We start from the raw sequence: 18,168 nt of genomic DNA on the forward strand, positions 1-18,168 counted from the left end.
GCCAGCTGGTCCTGTGCGGGCTGCTGGCTAGAGATACCCGGCTGATCCTGGCCCGGGCTCCTGCCCAGTGAGGGGTGGGGTGGGGTGACCTCCGAGGCCTCCGGGGCCCCGCCCAGGGCAGGGGCTGCGTCTCTCCTCGCCGCTGTCTCCCCGGGCGGGGCCGGCGCCGCGCCTCGTGCGGAAGGTGCTCATACACACAGGGTGACCCCCCCAGAAGTACGCACACGTCGGATGATTATAACAGACGTGTTTCCTGGACTCCGTTCCACTTTCAGAATGTAATGGAACCTGCTGCTGAAGCGTGTGTGCCTTTTGGGGGCCACCCTGCGTGTGTGGGATTGAATCCGGCTTCCGGAGAGGCCCGGGAGGTGGGGCGGCCGGGAGTCCCAGTGCCCACGCCGTGCCCGCCCCGAGCCCCGGATCCATTTCCCACGGCTGCTGTGACCACGCCAGGAACTTAGTGGCTTGAGCTGCTGTGTTTACTCCCTCCCAGTTCTGAGGCCGGAGCTTGAACCTGGGGCTGGGATGGAAGTGCTGGGGGGGGGGGGGGGCGGCCCGGAGCACTGTCCGGTCTCATGGGGCTGGGATGGAAGTGCTGGGGGGGGGGGGCGGCCCGTTTCCTTCCTCCTCCAGCTTGTAGGGTGCTCGCGCTCTCTCTCTCTCTCTCTCTCTCTCTCTCTCTCTCTCTCTCTCTCTCGCTTTGTGTCCATTGCCACCTCTCCTGCAGGCTCTGAGGCCCTCCCGCCTCCCTCGTATAGGATCCCTGCGGTGACCCTGGCCCCACTGGGTGACCCCGGGTCATCGTCACACCTCACGGCCCTCAGCGTGGTCACGCCTGCCCAGTCCCTCTTGGCGGGTGAGTCGGCCATCCCCGGTCGGTGGCGGCAGGACACGGACATGTCATCTGCCATCCACGAGCCCCAGAGCCTCAGCGTCTCAGCTGCGAACCTGCATCTCCTCCCGGTCAGCCCTCCCCAGGGCCCACCATGCTCCTCAGTCACTACGTGCCAGCCACGTGTCTGCCAGATCCACGCCCTCCTTCACCGAAAAGCCACCGTCACCAGGAGCCGCCTCCGACCCACGGAGGGGCCTCTCCTGAGTGGCACATGGGGGTGCTCTGGCAGCTGGCATTGCGGGCGGAGCCGCTGTCCTTGGCTCCCTGTGTTGTGTGCACCCCATCTTACACAGGACGCCTCGAGAAGTCCAATTATGGAATCATTTATTAAAGGCCGGCGGCATGCGAGGGCCTAAAGCGCTCCAGACCTCGCAGCCCTGAACAGCTTGCCACATCTGGCTTATATGGGCAGAATATCACAAAGGTATCGGTTACATCAGGGGTCCTCAAACTTTTTAAACAGGGGGCCAGTTCACTGTCCCTCAGACCGTTGGAGGGCCGGACTATAGTTTAAAAAAAAACTATGAACAAATTCCTATGCACACTGCACATATCTTATTTTGAAGTAAAAAAAACAAAACGGCCAAAACACCCGCATGTGGCCCGTGGGCCGTAGTTTGAGGACGCCTGGATTACACCTTTGGGTCTGGAAAGAGGAACCTGTTTCGCGAAAAGCATTTTTACAGAAGCGAAATTGAGCAAGTTAGTTATCTAAAGTGTCTACGATTCACTGAGTCAACAGAAACACATTATCTGGGACCACCGGGGCAATCTACACTAATAAAAGAGTAGCATGCTAATTGACTATACCTTTGTGCCACCCACAAGCCAATCAGGAGTGAGTATGCAAATTAACCCAACAAAGATGGCAGGTTAATTTGCATACACAGGCACTGAGTGGCCCGTGGCGGGGCGGGACACAGGCGTTCTGCACCACCCCAGCTGCTTCGGGCCTCTGGGCAGCGTGGGAAGGCGGAAAGGCGGCTCCGGCCAGAGCAAAGGCGGTGCCGGCAGCCAGGGGAAGGAAGGCCCATTCTTGCACGAATCTTCGTGCATCGGGCCTCTAGTTTAGAATAACTGTGCTGTCCGGATTCCGGGACCACTGAGTCAACCGGAATGCATTATGTGTAGCTACTGAGACAATTTAGGATAATTGAGCTGTCCGGGTTCCCAGAAGAATGTTCTTTGGTGACCAGTGAGATCACAATCGATGGGGTATTCAAACCCAATGGAGGACTGGGATAGCACACATAAGTTCAGAAAATCAAAATAATTCTTGTTTTAGCAAACAAATAAGTACAGAAGCCAAACAGCAGTTTCTCCCTGAGATGATTGCTACCTTACCTCACCTGTGTCCGCACCTGTAGGTGATGGTCACGGCGGCCGCGTGGGAGAGCGTGCGCAGACGCTCCCTCCCAGCCGGGCTGTGACCTCCTCAGAAGTGGACCCGTGGCGTGGTCCCCAGAGATGGACGCGTGGCCACACGGGCCCGGACGCACCTGCCCGAGCGTGTGGTCAGCCCTCAGACCCAGCAGGAAAGCCGCTCACGGTGGAGCTGTGTCACTGACCGTGGAGGGAGGAGGCCTCCGAGGAGCGTCGCAGAGAAAGATGGAGCACGCAGGGCATCCAGCAAGGCTTCCTGGCAGAGGTGAGCGGGGGAGGCCTGGGGTGAGGGAGGCCGTGTGGGTGTGCCCACACGCAGGGCAAAGCCCTGAGAGAATCGCTCAGGAGGTCCCGGGCGCTCAGGGAGGGCCGGTCAAGGCTGAGCCCACCTGTTCCCAATCTGCCAGGCCAGGACTCTTCCGTGGGGCTCCCTGTGCCTTCTGCGGCTGGGGGGGGGGGGGGGGAAGAGGGGGGACACGGGTGGTGGAGGGAGTAAAGGTCTATCTGTTTCCGCCTCAGGGAGACCCCGTAAAGAACGGGGCTCCTGAAGTTCCAGCGGCCAAGCGTGGTCTGTGCAGGTGCTCACATTCCTGTCTGGAAAAAGGAAACATGTTTTTCAGCTGCATGGCAACGTTAGGGAACACGCGACTCCTTCAGCTGTGACCACGGCACTGGGAGTTCCACGGGGTCCCCTTCCAGGTCAGGGCGACCTCCACCCACCCCCGTCCTCCGATGAGCGCCTGCCCCCTCGCAGCGGGCCAGCCCGGGCTCCCGCCGCATCTACCTGGTAAGTGCTCGCTGCGGGACTCGGCACATCCCAGCCCCTCCGGCGTCCCCCGGCACGATAGGGTCACACGGGTGAGGCACGTGGATGGGGACAGCTGGCATGGCCCTGGGCACGTCCCTCCTCGCCCCGTCTCAAAGGCCAGACTCCCAGCACCACGAGGCAGGCAGCAGCCCTCACGCCTGAGTGTGAGCTGCTCTGGGCGCCAGCTGCTTCCCAGCTGGGCCCGTGGCGTGAAGGAGCAGGACCTGGGGGGGACGGCTCCGCTGGCACGGAGGGCCCCGGCCTGGGCACCCTCCCACCCGCCGCCCGGCCCTGCCGGTTTGTCATTAAGGGGGACACCGGACTGAGCAGGCGGGCTGGCCACGCTCGCTGTGTGATTCCCGTGCTGAGCAGCGCTGGCCTGCCCCGGCCCCGACTCCTGTGCCGGGCCTCTCACCACGTTCCCCTTCCCCAGGTCCCGCCATCCCCTGGGGGAGGGCACCCACCCAGCCAGCCCAGGCAGCAGCGGGGAGGTCCCCAGACTCAGACCAGGCCCCCCCACCCCCGCCGGAGCTCCCTAATGTTGGGGGTCCCCAGCCGCAGTTCATCCCCCAGCTTCATGGGGACCTGCCCCATCCCAATCCAGAGCTTTCTGGGGTCCCAGTAATAAAAATGTCCGGCTGGCTCTTAGTGAAGGGGTGCTTTCTGTGTGTCCAGCTCACTGCGCCCAGCGGGGTACAGATTGTTAGAGCTCCATTTACAGGTGAGGAAATGGGAGCCCAGAGAGGTTAATCATGTATCCAAGGCCACACAGCCTGTCTGGTCCCAGGTTTCCCTAAACAGCCCAAAGCAAGCGCACGCCCTGAGGCTTTGCTGGGCGTGGGTCCCCGGGTCCAAAAGCGAGGGGAAAGGAAGTGGGAGGAAAAGGAAGCCAGTGGGGAAGGAGCTGGGGGGGCGGGGGGGGAGGAGAGCAGATACAGGCGTGAGAGCATCGCTGAGCGGCCCGCTGTTCACGGGAGAACTCGGTCTCTGCCGTGTCACACAGGACGGCTGGACACGCCGGGCTCTGCTGAGGGGGACAGGCGGGAGCTGACCCCGGCCTTCCCGCTCGGTGTCTGCACAGGAGGCCCGTGTAGGGTGAGGACGAGGAGGGGAGAGGTGGGAGTCTGTCCAGGTGAGCCTGTCCCCGTCCGTTCCTCTCACCCTCCACCTTCAGTTGTTAACCTTGCCCTGGGGCGTGTGAGTTATTTGTCCTTCTTGCTAAGCTGGTTTCAGTTAGGGCAGCGGTCGGCAAACTCATTAGTCCACAGAGCCACATATCAACAGTACAACGATTGAAATTTCTTTGGAGAGCCAAAGTTTTTAAACTTAAACTTCTTCTAACGCCAATTCTTCAAAACAGACTCGCCCAGGCCGTGGTATTTTGTGGAAGAGCCACACTCAAGGGGCCAAAGAGCCGCATGTGACTCAAGAGCCACAGTTTGCCGACCACTGAATTAGGGTGTCTGCCCCTGGCTGTGCCGGGCCAGCTCAGCCAGGGGTTCGGCGGGCCTGAGGGAGGGCGGCGAAGGATTGAGGAAAAGACAAAGAGGATAAGCTGGGTCTAGGTGGATCTCCTGTGCCTGGCTGAGGCTGCAGAGAAAGATCCAGACGGCCAGCCGAGCCTTTATTTTATAGTCAGAGGTAAACAAGGTAGTGGTCACCATGGTTACAATGTTCTTATGAGTTTCACTTGTTTTGGCAGCACCTGCTGCACCTCCCACAGCCCATCAGCGACTCAGGAAGGATCTAGGGGGGTCAAAAGGTCAAGCTTAATCATGCCAAGCAGGCTGTGCCCTCCAAGCTGGGCCTTGTTTGTGGCTTTGCCAACAGGTCAGTCCCAGGCTTAACCTATAGGCTCCCTACACCTGGCCACCAAGGCTCCCCTCTACAGAGGAGGAAACGGAGGCTCGAGAAGCAAGCGGGGCTTGGCCGGGGTCCCTCAGCTGACCCCCGCACCAGGGAGCTCCACTCTACCCCGTGCCCTCCGGATCCACACAGGCCTCGCGGCCCTCGATGCAGATCCACGGCGCGAGGAGGGGGCCTCCTGCAGAGGGCGCTGCCTCCTCCTCTGCTGCCCGGACCTCCTGCCCCAAAGGGCCTGGTCCTGGGGGCACGCCACCGGCTCCCAGCCCTGTGCCCACTCCCTGGAACCCTCCACGTGCCCACTTCCTCTGCCCCCCGCCTCCAGGAGAGCCGTCCTGGGGGCTGAATCCGGAGGGGGAGGCTCAGCTCTGATCCTGGACCCGGGTCCCACCCATCCAGTTCAGAAGGGGCCCGAGAGGAGAAGGAGGCAGCCCAGGCGCCCGGGGCCTCCCCGCTGGGCCTCTGGGACAGGCACACACGGGGAGGCAGATGGGAAAAGACGGCGACTCTTCCTTGGAGCCTGCGGCCACCAGGGGCCAGCAGAGGCCCGCCGTCCCGCCTGAGCCCTGGGCCTGGGCCAGGAGGCCTCCCGCCAGAGCCCAAGGCTGCAGCCTTTGGAAATTTAAAAAAAATTAATAAAAATTATATCACACACACATAGCAACACAAAAGTTGGCCAGAAGCTCTGAAGTTGAAAAGGCACAGCGGTTCTCTCCTGCCCCGGCCCCTGAGGCACTTTTTATTTTATTTTTTTTTTACCGTTTTTATTCCGAATACCTCTTTCTAGAGGGTTCCACAGTTTTAGAACCTAGCTGATCTCCAGATCCCGGTGGACCAGCCCTGAGCCTCGCCTGTGTGCAGTGATGTAGCGCGTCCCGCTCGCTCTCTCCCCGTTCTTCGCGCCTGTGTGTGGACAGCGTGGTCACACCCCTCTCCCCTCTCGCCACCCACTTTCCAGCATCTCACGGCCTCCGCGTCAGGCAAGGGTGCGAGCGGCCGTTCACGTGCCACCCTGTCAGCCGTTCCCGTGAATCACACTTACCTTCTTTAATGAAAAAACTTTTTTAATTTCCCAGCTGCTTCTATAGCAGATTCCAAGTGTCCTGTGATCAAATTGTAGAGGTGGTACATGGACATTTATTGTTTAGAAAATATATTTTATTGATTTTTTACAGAGAGGAAGGGAGACGGATAGAGAGTTAGAAACATCGATGAGAGAGAACCCTTGATCAGCTGCCTCCTGCACGCCCCCCACTGGGGATCCAGCCTGCAACCCAGGCATGTGCCCCTGACCAGGAATCGAACAGTGATCTCCTGGTTCATAGGTCGATGCTCAACCACGGAGCCACGTCGACCAGGTTCGATTTTAAAATTTTAAAAGGGCATCGAGGTGACAACAATGATTGAATGATGTCCAGTCCCAAAGGCAGATGTGGCGAAGGGAGTTCAGAGATGAACTGGTTCTGATGGTCAGATTGGGAGCCAGTGAGCGAGCGAGGACTGCGCTGTGCTGGGCGGCCTCTTCCCCGCGGGCGGCCTCTCCCCGTGGGTGGTCCCTTTCCCTATGGGTGGCCTGTTCCTTGTGGGTGAACTCCTTCCCCATGGGCGGCCTCCCTCTCCGTGGGTGGTCTCTTTCCCCGCGGACGGCCTCTCCCCCGTGGGTGGCCTCCTTCCCCGTGGGTCGTCTCCTTCCCCGTGGTTGGGGGCCCGAGAGAGCACGCCTCGCGCTGAGGACACGGAGGCTCTGTCTTCTTCCAGCTCGTCGCCCACCGTCGCCCACGGTCCCCCACGTTCCTATTTGTGCCGTGATTTACTGTTGCAAGTTGTTTTCTGGGTGTTCCTGACCACCCTTTCTCCCCACCACGAACCGAACGGCCTATCTGCAGGTTGAATTGTCGTCCGGGCCCCAGTGCGTATTACACGGAGCCCCTTTCTGCTTGCAGACACCCGGAGCCACGTCCAGAGGAGCTGCTGATGGCACCCCGGTGGCCGGGGCCCACGGCTGAGCCAGTGACCCTCGCCGGTCCCGGTCATTCCTCCGACAGGTGTTCGCCGAGGGCCTGCTCCCTGCCCGGCGCTGTGGCAGGAGCCCGCCTTCCTGACAACCGACGCATTAGAGTGAGATGATGGTGAGGGTGTGGGGGGTAGGGGGGCGTGGGTTCACATGGGTGGTCAGGGGAGGGGGAGGCTCAGGGTGAGGGGATGTCAGGGTGAAGGAGAGTTGGCTGATGGATGGGGATGGTGCCTCCCGGACAGCCCACACAGAGGAGCAGGCGCAGCCCGTGTGGCTGGTGCGGGGGGAGGAGACGCAGGCGCCGAGGTCAGAGGCCTGCTGCCCACGGAAGCAGCAGGACGCCTCTGGCCGGTTTGGCAGGGCAGCGGGTGCTCTCAGGCTCAGGTGTGTTGGGGCCTTGATGGCCTCCTCCCTGCGCAGGGGGCTCAAGACCCCATGGGCTCAGGGCGGTCACTCGGGGCCACAGCCGCTGGAGGGAGGGCTCAGCCTCCGCACACCCTGTCCCTCCCCTCCGGTTCAAGGACTACTCGGTCCCGCCCCACATGCCCTCATTCTCCTTTCCCTGCTCACCCACTTCCACCTCGTATCTAATCTCCAGGAGAGGAAAAACTGGCTCTGCATGTCCCCACCGCCCACAGGCCCAGGCCAGCCGCTCCTGGGAGTCTTCGTTCCACGTCCTGCGAACCAGTGGAGGGCACATGGCTCACTGGGAAGGACGGAGGCAGACAAGTACCCAAAACCAGGGCACCACCCCACCCAGAGCAGTCCCCGAGGACGCCCTGCGACCCACTGCGTGCTGGGCACCTCCCAGTCCTCGCTGGCTCCGCACCCACACCCCCGAGCAGCCGTCATCCCCGACTCACCATACGTGGTGGAGCTCAGGAGAGGTGGAGGCCCTCACCTAGGCCACTGGCAAGTACCCAGGAGAGCCCTGGCCGGGTGGCTCAGTGGCTAGAGCGCCGGCCTGTGGACTGAAGGGTCCCGGGTTCTAGTCCAGTCAAGGGCATGTGCCTGAGTTGTGGGCTCCATCCCCAGTGGGGGGTGTGGGAGAGGCAGCCGATCCATGATTCTCTCTCATCATTGATGTTTCTCTCTCTCTCCCTCTCCCTTCCTCTCTGAAATCAATAAAAATACAGGCAGTCCTCGGGTTACATCGGACTGGATGTATGTCGTTTCATGGTTACCTTGCCATCTCCCATCTATGCTAATAAAAGAGAAAGATGCAAATTGACCATACCTTCATGACGCCCACCAGCCAATCAGGAGTGAGTATGCAAATTAACCCAACAAAGATGGCGGGTTAATTTGCATATGCAGGCACCAGGGGCGGTCTCCACCACCCTAACTGTTCCGGGCCTCTGGGCAGTGTGGGAAGGCGAAAAGGCAGCTCCGGGCCAGAGCGAAGGCGGTGCTGGCAGCCAGGGGAAGGGAGGCCCATTCTGGCACGAATCTTCATGCACCGGGCCTCTAGTTTATTTATAATAAAAGAAGTTCCGTCATTTCGACGTCTGTACACATGGGCTTCATTATTTATTTCCCACAAGTAAAGGTCAGGAATTATCTTCCTTTTAATTTTTTTTACTGTTTCACTTCATCACTGCTGTGTCTGTGCTCCATGTGAGTGACGTAGGCGCTTATGTAGGTGGGTTCCGACTCCCGGCGAAAATTGCGTTGTCGCTGTAGGAACAGACCTCCCACATGACCAGAGGACCTAGTGTAGATTAAAACAGTAACAAAAACGGGCAGTTCTCAAACACAAAAGAGACAAACACGCAGGAGAGGCAGGCGTTGAACCAGGTCTGTCACTCGCAGCCTGGGCTTCCCTTCCCGTGGCTCCTCCCTCACTGGCAGACCTGAGGATCTGCCAAGGGCGGGAGCCCTCCCTTGGGACACACACACACACACACATGTGCACACACACACACACACACACACACACACACACACACACACACACGTGCACGCACCACACACGGCACCTGTGACTTCAGGGGTGCCCAGTCTCCGGGTGGGAGCACCGTCCATGGCTGTCTCTGGAGGGAGTGCCGTGGGCTGGGGCCCACTGCCACCCGTACTGCTCCCAGAGCCCCTCAGGTTCCAGCCGGCAGCCCTGTCCCCCGAGCAGCCCCCCTCACTGCCCCCTTTAGGAGACGTGGGACTCCCCACCATTGCCTTCTGTATACAAGTTATTCTGGGTCGAATCACGTCCCCCCACAATCACGTCCAGCCAGAGCCTGGGATGTAACCTTACTTGGAAGTTGGGTCTTCACAGATGTCATTGGCGAAGACGTGACGGAGGGACGGTGGCCTGCGAAGGTGGCGGCAGAGGTGGGAGTGAGCGTCTGCACCAGAACACGGGCCTGCCCTGAGCCTGCGCCTCGGGAGGGGGCGGCCCTGAGGCACCTGGACGCGGCCTCCGTCCCAGCAGGTGAGGACAAGGTCCTGTGGTTTGAAGACCCGAGGCCGGGTCTCTGTCCCGTGCCCAGGGACTGAGGACAGACAGTGTTAGAGGGGATTCCACTGCCTCGCGGCCCCCCTGTGCCTGGGGCTGGCACACCCACCACCAGCACTGCCCTCCCCTGTTGCTGAAGGACAGACGGCGCCTGCGTGTGTCCGGGGCCCTGGACGGCCCCTCCCGGGGTCTCCTGTCTCAGGTCTGCTCCAGGGCCCTGCTCTGCACCTGACAGTTCTCAGGGTGGGCTGTCCCCTGGAGGGCAGCCGCCAGCGGGGGCCTGGGAGAGGTGGGCCCCGTCCAGGGACCGCTGCAGGGTGAGGGTGGGGGGAGCAGCCTGCAGGCCGCAGGGTGAGGGTGGGGGGGAGCAGCCCCCAGGCTGTAGGGTGAGGGTGTGGGGAGCAGCCCGCAGGCCGCAGGGTGAGGGTGGGGGGAGCAGCCTGCAGGCCGCAGGATGAGGGTGGGGGGAGCAGCCTGCAGGCCGCAGGGTGAGGGTGGGGGGAGCAGCCCCCAGGCCGCAGGGTGAGAGGGGGGGGAGCAGTCCCCAGGCCGCAGGGTAAGGGTGGGGGGAGCAGTCCCCAGACCGCAGGGTGAGGGGTTGGGGTGAGCAGGACTGCAGGGTGAGGGTGGGGGGATCAGGGCTGCAGGGTGAGGGTGGGGGGATCAGGGCTGCAGGGTGAGGGTGGGGGGATCAGGCTGCAGGGTGAGGGTGGGGTGAGCAGGGCTGCAGGGTGAGGGGTTGGGGGGATCAGGCTGCAGGGTGAGGGTGGGGTGAGCAGGGCTGCAGGGTGAGGGTGGGGTGAGCAGGGCTGCAGGGTGAGGGGTTTGGGTGAGCAGGGCTGCAGGGTGAGGGGTTTGGGTGAGTAGGGCTGCAGGGTGAGGGTGGGGGGAGCAGGGCTGCAGGGTGAGGGTGGGGGAAGCAGGGCTGCAGGGTGAGGGTGGGGGGAGCAGTCCCCAGGCTGCAGGGTGAGGGTGGGGTGAGCAGGGCTGCAGGGTGAGGGTGGGGTGAGCAGGGCTGCAGGGTGAGGGGTTGGGGGGAGCAGGGCTGCAGGGTGAGGGTGGGGGGAGCAGGGCTGCAGGGTGAGGGTGGGGGGAGCAGGGCTGCAGGGTGAGGGTGGGGGGAGCAGTCCCTAGGCTGCAGGGTAAGGGTCGGGGGAGCAGCCCCCAGGCTGCAGGGTGAGGGTGGGGGGAGCAGTCCCCAGGCTGCAGGGTGAGGGTGGGGTGAGCAGGGCTGCAGGGTGAGGGTGGGGTGAGCAGGGCTGCAGGGTGAGGGTGGGGGGAGCAGGGCTGCAGGGTGAGGGTGGGGGGAGCAGTCCCCAGGCTGCAGGGTGAGGGTGGGGTGAGCAGGGCTGCAGGGTGAGGGTGGGGTGAGCAGGGCTGCAGGGTGAGGGTGGGGGGAGCAGGGCTGCAGGGTGAGGGTGGGGGGAGCAGCCCCCAGGCTGCAGGGTGAGGGTGGGGGGAGCAGGGCTGCAGGGTGAGGGTGGGGGGAGAGCCCCAGGGTCGGTGGTGCAGCCGGCTGCTGGCTGGGGACGGCAGGGCTTCCTGGGAGAGGGGGAATGGATTTGCATCAGAAAGAACACTGGCCTCATTGACATTCTCCTTGTCTCGAGTGGAACAAAACCACCAAGAAAAGAAAGTTTCAGTCCGACAACCCCGCCACTGAGGAGCGTTGTGAGCTTCCAAAAACAGAGAGGAAATGGCCTCTTTGGGCCACTCCAGGGGCTCCCCGCCCCCTGCCCGCCCCCACTGCCCACTCAAGGCCAGCCCCGTGCAGCGCCAGACCGAGCCTCCGCAGCCGATGCCCGAGGCGGACCCACGCAGCTCTGGAGCCGGACGCCGCTGCCCCCCGGGACCCCAGCATGCCGGACAGCCGAGAGGCCCCCCAGGCCCGCCGGCCGGCCCCGGGCTTGGGGACCACCCAGGAGAACCTGGGGGCCAGGTACGTGGGCGGCGGCCGGGCCTCTGTGCAGGGAGCCTGGGGTCGGTGTAGCTGTGCTGTGTGGCCTGGGCACCTGCCCTGCCCCCTGAGCCTATGTCTCTGGGCGGGAAGGGGGGTCTGGGCGGGGTGAGTCCTGGCCGGGCGTGTGCTGTGCGGGGTGCTGGTCGCGTGCACGCCTCTGCGTGGCTCGGGGGCTCCACGGATGGCTCACGCGCGGGGGCTGCGGCCGGAAAGAGGAGGCATTTTCCAGTCACGGAGAGTGTCCCCGGCGCATCCGGCGTGCGGAGTCAAGGACGGAAGGACGGGGCGAGCCGGAGGGTCTGGCTCCAGCGCGCAGTGTGACCTTGGCGGGTCGCTGTCCCTGTCTGGGCTCCCGCCTCCCTGTCCGCCTGCGTGCACTTCGGCCGTAAGTCCTGCTAAGCTGCAGCCAGAAGTGGGCCCAGGCCCTGGCCGTCCAGGGTGTGGACACCCTGAGAAGGTAGGACCCGGGCCCGGAGCTCCCCAGCCTGGAGCAGGGAGCAGGCAGACCCTGGGACGGGCACTTGACACAGGCCTTGGGATGTCCGGGCGTTGGCAGGGGGAGAGGCGAGGGAGGGCGTGCGGGCAGAGGGAGCAGCGTTGCAAGGGTGCGAAGACACGGAGGAGGACAGGGAACTCGGGGACAGGAGGGGTCTGGGCGCAGCGCGGAGTGCGAGAGGTCAGAGGGATGCGGGCCCAGCCGGTGCGTGAGCCACAGCGTGGTGGTGGCCGCTGTCCTGACGGGGCGGGTGAGAGGACTCCTGTCTCCGTCTGCACCCGGGGGGACGGACTCGGAGCAAAAGCATCGGAGTGAATGTGCCTCAGACCCGAGGCTCCCCGTGGCTGGCAGAGCGAGGCACACTCCTGTCGCACAGCCTCAGGAGCATGGGCCCGCGCCCCCTCCCCGCCCGGGCCCCCCCCCCCCCCCCCCCGCCGACAGTGGCACGCTGAGTGAAGCTGTGGGTCCGCCCTCACCACGGAGGTGCCGGGGGTGTGGGAGGTGCTCTCAGGCTCAGCCTCGGACGTGAGAAACAAGGGCTGCTGGCTCTCGGGGTCCCTGCCCGTCGGAGGGCCAGAGTGGGGTCAGGAGCCCGTGTCGGAGGTCCCTGCCTCGGCCCACGGTGACGGGGTGGTGAGAGCCTGGCTGCCCTGGGGAGGCGGGCACGTGGCTCACGGAGGTCGGGGCCCGCGTTAGACCCACAGAAGGCAGAGCCTCCTGGTGCAGGGAGGGGAGGCCGGTGAGGGCCCGGGGAAGCGGCTGGACCCCCGGCCGAGGCCGGCCCTCTGCTCGCCGCACAGGGGCTCTGAGCCCGTCCCCCCCCCTGGGTGCAGACGGAGACAGGAGGCCTTGTCCACGACCTGGGCAAGACACCCTCTCACCTCTGTCTGCCCATCTGTCCAAGGGAGGGTCCTGCCTGCTCAGCCTCAGTCTCCCCATCTGTCCATTGGGAGGGAGGGCCCCGCCTGCTCAGCCTCAGTCTCCCCATCTGTCCATTGGGAGGGAGGGTCCTGCCTGCTCAGCCTCAGTCTCCCCATTGTCCAGTGGGAGGGTCCTGCTGTCAGCCCTGCTGTGAGGACAGGGCTCGGAGCCCTTGTTTCTGTTGTCCTGAAGTCAGAGGCGGTGACAGCTGCGCTCTGCCCCTCCCGCCGGCTCCGCATGAGGCTGCCCCCTGTCCTGGCCGTGTGGCCGCGCTGCTGCCGGGCAGGGGCCTGAGAGGTGCCTTTCCTTTCCCCTCGCCTTCCCCGTGCTTCGGGGGAGAGGAGGTGGTTTTGGAGACTGAGCCTCACTGAGCTGCCCTTTGCGCCATGCTGTGCAGGGCTGGGCTGAGGGGCAGGGGCCGTGCAGGGCTGGGCTGAGGGGCAGGGGCCGTGCAGGGCTGGGCCGAGGGGCAGGGGCCGTGCAGGGCTGGGCTGAGGGGCAGGGGCCGTGCAGGGCTGGGCTGAGGGGCAGGGGCCGTGCAGGGCTGGGCTGAGGGGCAGGGGCCGTGCAGGGCCGAGGGGCAGGGGCCGTGCCTAGTGGGAAGGGGCCAGGCCAGGAGGGGCGGAACCAGCTGGGCGGGAACTGGGACAGGCCTGTGCCCTTTGAGGCTGTGGCTGTGGACCCGGCCATCCCTCAGGGGTGCCCATTGCGAGCCCAGGAGACACCCTGCCTCTGAGCTGGAGGGCGCCCGGGCTGGATGGAGGAAGGGCCTCCAGGGACCTGGAGTGGGGGCGGCTCGTCCTGCGTTGGGAAGCGTGGTGCCGTGTGGCCTGAGGGGTGGGTGTAGAGGAGTAGCCGTGCCCATTAGACAGGACAGGCTGGGGCCGGGCCAGCTCCCAGGTCTGGGTAGGCTGGTGTGGCCAGGTGAGGCCGGCCAGGCGTGCGGACAGCGCGCACAGGAGGAGCAGAGGGGAGCTGGGCCGGGAGGCCGCAGAGCCGGGGGAGCTGGCTGGGGAGGTGAGTCCGGCAGTGGGGGCGCAGTGGGGTGGCCTAGAGGCAGGAGGCCAGGACCCGGGAGCCGCAGGGTCGGGTCTGGCCAGGGCAGGGCCTGCCCGCAGGGCTGCCCCTTAGAGCTGGGACGCATCGTTCAGTCCACGTCCCGCACGCGTGGTGACGCCTGGTGATGACACACGGGGGACTGCGGGCTGTGGGTGTGGCATCGCGGGAGTGTGGAGCCTGACACTGACCCAGCTCCAACCTAGGTACCCCCCCTCCCTGCCCGCGCCTCTGACTGCGCCCTGCAGCGTGTGGGACAGCCGACGGCTCGGCCCCACAGTGGCGTGACATCAGCACGGGGCGTGATGCGACCGGGGGGGGGGGGGGGGGGGGGGGTGCGAGGCTGCTGCCGGCCCACATTGGGACTGTTCACAGCAGACCTGTCTGTGAGGAACAGAAAGAGGACGCTCTGGTGCCGGGGTCGGCAAACCGCGGCTCGCGAGCCACATGCGGCTCTTGGCCCCTTGAGTGTGGCTCTTCCACAAAATACCACGGCCCGGGCGAGTCTATTTGGAAGAAGTGGCGTTAGAAGAAGTTTAAGTTTAAAAAATGTGGCTCTCCAAAGAAATTTCAGTCGTTGTGCTGTTGATATTTGGCTCTGTTGACTAACGAGTTTGCCGACCACCGCTCTAAGCCATCCTATCTAATAAAAGGGTAATATGCAAATTGACCATCCTTCCAACATAAGATGGCCGCCCCTTCCGCCTTCTCGCGGCGTGCCCCCCCACTCCGCTCGGTGGCCCTGAGACCCCTGGGTGCCGCCTGGGAGTTGGGAGCATAGACGCTGACGCCCGCCTGCCTGATTCTGTATCTCGACTCCGCTCCCCAGAGGGATTTGCACGAGTTACGCAATCTCTCTGCACCTCAGTGTCCCCGTCTGTAAAATGGGGACATGCAGGCACACAGTGGCCGCTGCCGGCTGTTACCATGACTGGTTCTGCCTTGCTGTCTGTCCTGCCCCCCAGGCCTGGGCGCCTGGCAGCCTTGTCCCTGCCCAGGGCAGCGGGATGCCAGGCCCGGCCCCATCACCGTCCCAGAGAACACGGACGCCCTCCGTCTGTGACGTAGTGGAGGAAACTGGGCTGGGGGCAGGGGCAGGGACCGGGGTCAGGGGACAGGGGGCAGGGGGTGGAGGGCAGGGGGCAGGGGCAGGGACCGGGGGCAGGGGACAGGGGGCAGGGGGTGGAGGGCAGGGGGCAGGGACAGGGGACAGAGGGCAGAGGGCAGGGATAGGGGGCAGGGGCAGGGACTGGGGGCAGGGGGCAGAAGGCAGGGGGGCAGGGGGCAGGGGGTGGAGGGCATGGGGCAGGGGACAGGGGCAGGGGCAGGAGGTGGAGGGCAGGGACAGGGGGCAGGGGGTGGAGGGCAGGGGGCAGGGGGCAGGGGGCAGGGGGCAGGGGCAGGAGGTGGAGGGCAGGGACAGGGGGCAGGGGCAGGGGCAGGGGGTAGAGGGCAGGGGGCAGGGGACAGGAGGCAGGGGCAGGAGGTGGAGGGCAGGGACAGGGGGCAGGGGGCAGGGGCAGGGGATGGAGAGCAGGGGGCAGGGGGTGGAGGGCAGGGGACAGGGGGCAGGGGCAGGAGGTGGAGGGCAGGGACAGGGGGCAGGAGGTGGAGGGCAAGGACAGGGGGCAGGGGCAGGGGCAGGGACCGGGGTCAGGGGACAGGGGGCAGGGGGTGGAGGGCAGGGGGCAGGGGCAGGGACCGGGGGCAGGGGACAGGAGGCAGGGGGTGGAGGGCAGGGGGCAGGGACAGGGGACAGAGGGCAGAGGGCAGGGATAGGGGGCAGGGGCAGGGACTGGGGGCAGGGGGCAGAAGGCAGGGGGGCAGGGGGCAGGGGGCAGGGGGTGGAGGGCATGGGGCAGGGGACAGGGGGCAGGGGCAGGAGGTGGAGGGCAGGGACAGGGGGCAGGGGGTGGAGGGCAGGGGGCAGGGGGCAGGGGGCAGGGGCAGGAGGTGGAGGGCAGGGACAGGGGGCAGGGGCAGGGGCAGGGGGTAGAGGGCAGGGGGCAGGGGACAGGAGGCAGGGGCAGGAGGTGGAGGGCAGGGACAGGGGGCAGGGGGCAGGGGCAGGGGATGGAGAGCAGGGGGCAGGGGGTGGAGGGCAGGGGACAGGGGGCAGGGGCAGGAGGTGGAGGGCAGGGACAGGGGGCAGGAGGTGGAGGGCAAGGACAGGGGGCAGGGGCAGGGGCAGGGGGTGGAGGGCAGGGGACAGGAGGCAGGGGCAGGAGGTGGAGGGCAGGCGGCAGGGGGCAGGGGGCACAAGGTGACCCAGCAGAGGCAGAGCCGGGCCGGAGCCCAGGTGTCCCGCCCCCAGGGACCTTCCTCTCGGCACCACGCTGCCTGTCACTCGGGCTGGGCTGCGGGACGCGGCTTCAGAGGGGGGACGTCCGGGCGCTGCCAACTGGGTCAGAAGGGAGCTGGCGGCGGCCCCGCCCCCGCCCACCGGCAGGCGCCGAGGGAAGCCCTGGGGGCTGAGGCCTCCACTCCTGTCGGGGCTGGGACTCGGGCTCAGTGACGGCCACGGGGCTTCTGGCGGGTCCAGCCCGCCCTCCTGTCCAGGAGCCCCGGGTCCCCAACCTCTACCGCGGCCCAGCCCCTCGTGAGCTGGGACCGAGGCTGGGGAGGGCCACACCTGGCCGGGCACCCTGGCCCTGGGTCCGTGTCCCTCCCCACAGCGGTCCCCACTGCCCACCGCCCGGGACGCTCGCCCCGCCCTCTGCTCCATGAAGTAATCCCGCCTACCCCAACCCCCCGCCGGCTTCTCCCTTCAATGTCATTTCTGCCCCTGCCCTCGCCTGGGACTGGGGGTCCCACAGGGATCAGGGACTCGACTCTGTTTAGTGGCAATCAGACCCATCACCTCGGAGCCTGGGAGGCAGGGACCAGGCTCCTGTGCCTACCTCCGCCCCCTGCCCCTGCCCCCTGCCCCCTGCTCCCTGCCTTCTGCCCCCTGCCTCTGCCCCCTCCCCTCTGCCCCTGCCCCCTGCCCCTTGCCTCTGCCCCCTGCCTCTGCCCCCTCCCCTCTGCCCCTGCCCTCTGCCCCCTGCCCCCTGCCCCCTGCCCCTGCCCCCTGCCCGTCTGCACAGGGATGTGCTGATCGAGGACCCTGGTCCTGAGGCAGGAGCGGTCATTCCCCCTGGGAACGGACGGGGGACTGTACAGCATGGTGGATCGTCGTGTGTTTATGTCTCTCAATGCTGAATGCCTGGGGGGCTTGGCCAGGGCAGCTCCAGGAAGAAGCACGAGGGCCTGGGCACCCTCCCAGAGGGCTTCCTGGAGGAGGAGGCGCCTGTGGGGCAGGGCAGCCTGTGGCACCTGCGGGGGGTGGAGAGGGAGGGTGCCACCTGTCCCGGGCCCTCCCGATCCTGGGACAAGCCCGTCTGCCCGGCCTCCTCCTCCATCTGGAAACTCTGCATCCAGCTTGGTCGTCAGCTGCCAGGAGGGCCTGAGAGGTCTGGGCACCGGGTTCCTGCCAGCCCCCCGTGGTGACATGTCTGCCACCTCCATCTCCCCAGCGCCCACTCGGTCCTTAACCTCACCGCTCAGCCCTCGCAGGAGAGTCGGGGGCGGCGGGGGGGGGCGGGGGCGGCCAGAGGCGGATCAGCACTGCTCATGGGGTTTGCCGGGGTGGGGTTGTTCACAGCTTCCAAACCTTTGGAGCCCAAACAGCGAGAGAGCGTCTGGGCCCACGGGTGGGGTGGAGGGTGGGGTGGAGGGTCCCCCAGCATAGGAGGCTCAGGCCAGCACCCCAGGTCCTGTTTCAGGGTGTCCTGAGGTGGCCGTGGGAAAAGAGGATTGCTGGGAAAAGAGGCCTTGAAGGAACTAGCATCTGGCGAAGGCAGAACTTTCTGGAAGTTGGTGTGTTGTCATGAACCTTCGTGTAGCCTTTGGCATGTCATGTGCCGTCTGAGTGGGGGGCGGGTCCCCATTGCTGCACCTCGTCCAGCCCCACGCACCCAGAGGCGGTGGGGGGTTTGGAGTTGGGGGGTCTCGGGGGCGGTGGGGGGTTTGGAGTTGGGGGGTCTCGGGGGCGGTGGGGGGTTTGGAGTTGGAGGGGGGTCTGGGGGGGGGGCTGGGAGGAGGGCTCCAGGAAGCAGGACCCTGGTATTTGAGGGTGCAGGTCTCATGCCACAACCCTGCACCGCGGGAGGAAGTGGGGGGGCACCGGGGCAAAGGGCGCGGTGCAGGGCCGTCTGTTACCATGGCAGGGGCTCCCCGGGGGCGTGGGTGACACGGTTGGCTGAGTTTTACGACGCAAACAGGGGACAGACCTGGCGGGTGTGGAGTCCTGCCTCAGAGCCGCCCGGAGGCCCGGGCCTC

The 18,168-nt window shown here is 65.3% G+C and overlaps 1 protein-coding gene and 1 long non-coding RNA gene across 2 annotated transcripts in view; both read left to right on the top strand.

Moving 5' to 3' along the window:
• The first annotated feature begins 2,941 nt into the window (after window positions 1-2,941).
• LOC129148367 (uncharacterized) lies at window positions 2,942-7,872 on the top strand. The gene is made up of 3 exons (XR_008555430.1): window positions 2,942-3,065; window positions 6,893-7,078; window positions 7,602-7,872. It is a non-coding gene; the product is annotated as an uncharacterized LOC129148367 (long non-coding RNA).
• Window positions 7,873-11,231: 3,359 nt separating this feature from the next.
• Window positions 11,232-18,168, top strand: part of ACSBG1 (acyl-CoA synthetase bubblegum family member 1) — a 30,552-nt gene continuing 23,615 nt past the window's right edge. Inside the window, exon 1 of the mRNA XM_054713391.1 lies at window positions 11,232-11,354. Coding sequence (XP_054569366.1) covers window positions 11,275-11,354 — 80 coding nt within the window. The 5' untranslated portion in view covers window positions 11,232-11,274. The remainder of the gene's footprint in view (window positions 11,355-18,168) is intronic.

Source organism: Eptesicus fuscus, chromosome 25 (genome assembly GCF_027574615.1).
Source record: "Eptesicus fuscus isolate TK198812 chromosome 25, DD_ASM_mEF_20220401, whole genome shotgun sequence".
Classification (NCBI taxonomy): domain Eukaryota; kingdom Metazoa; phylum Chordata; class Mammalia; order Chiroptera; family Vespertilionidae; genus Eptesicus; species Eptesicus fuscus.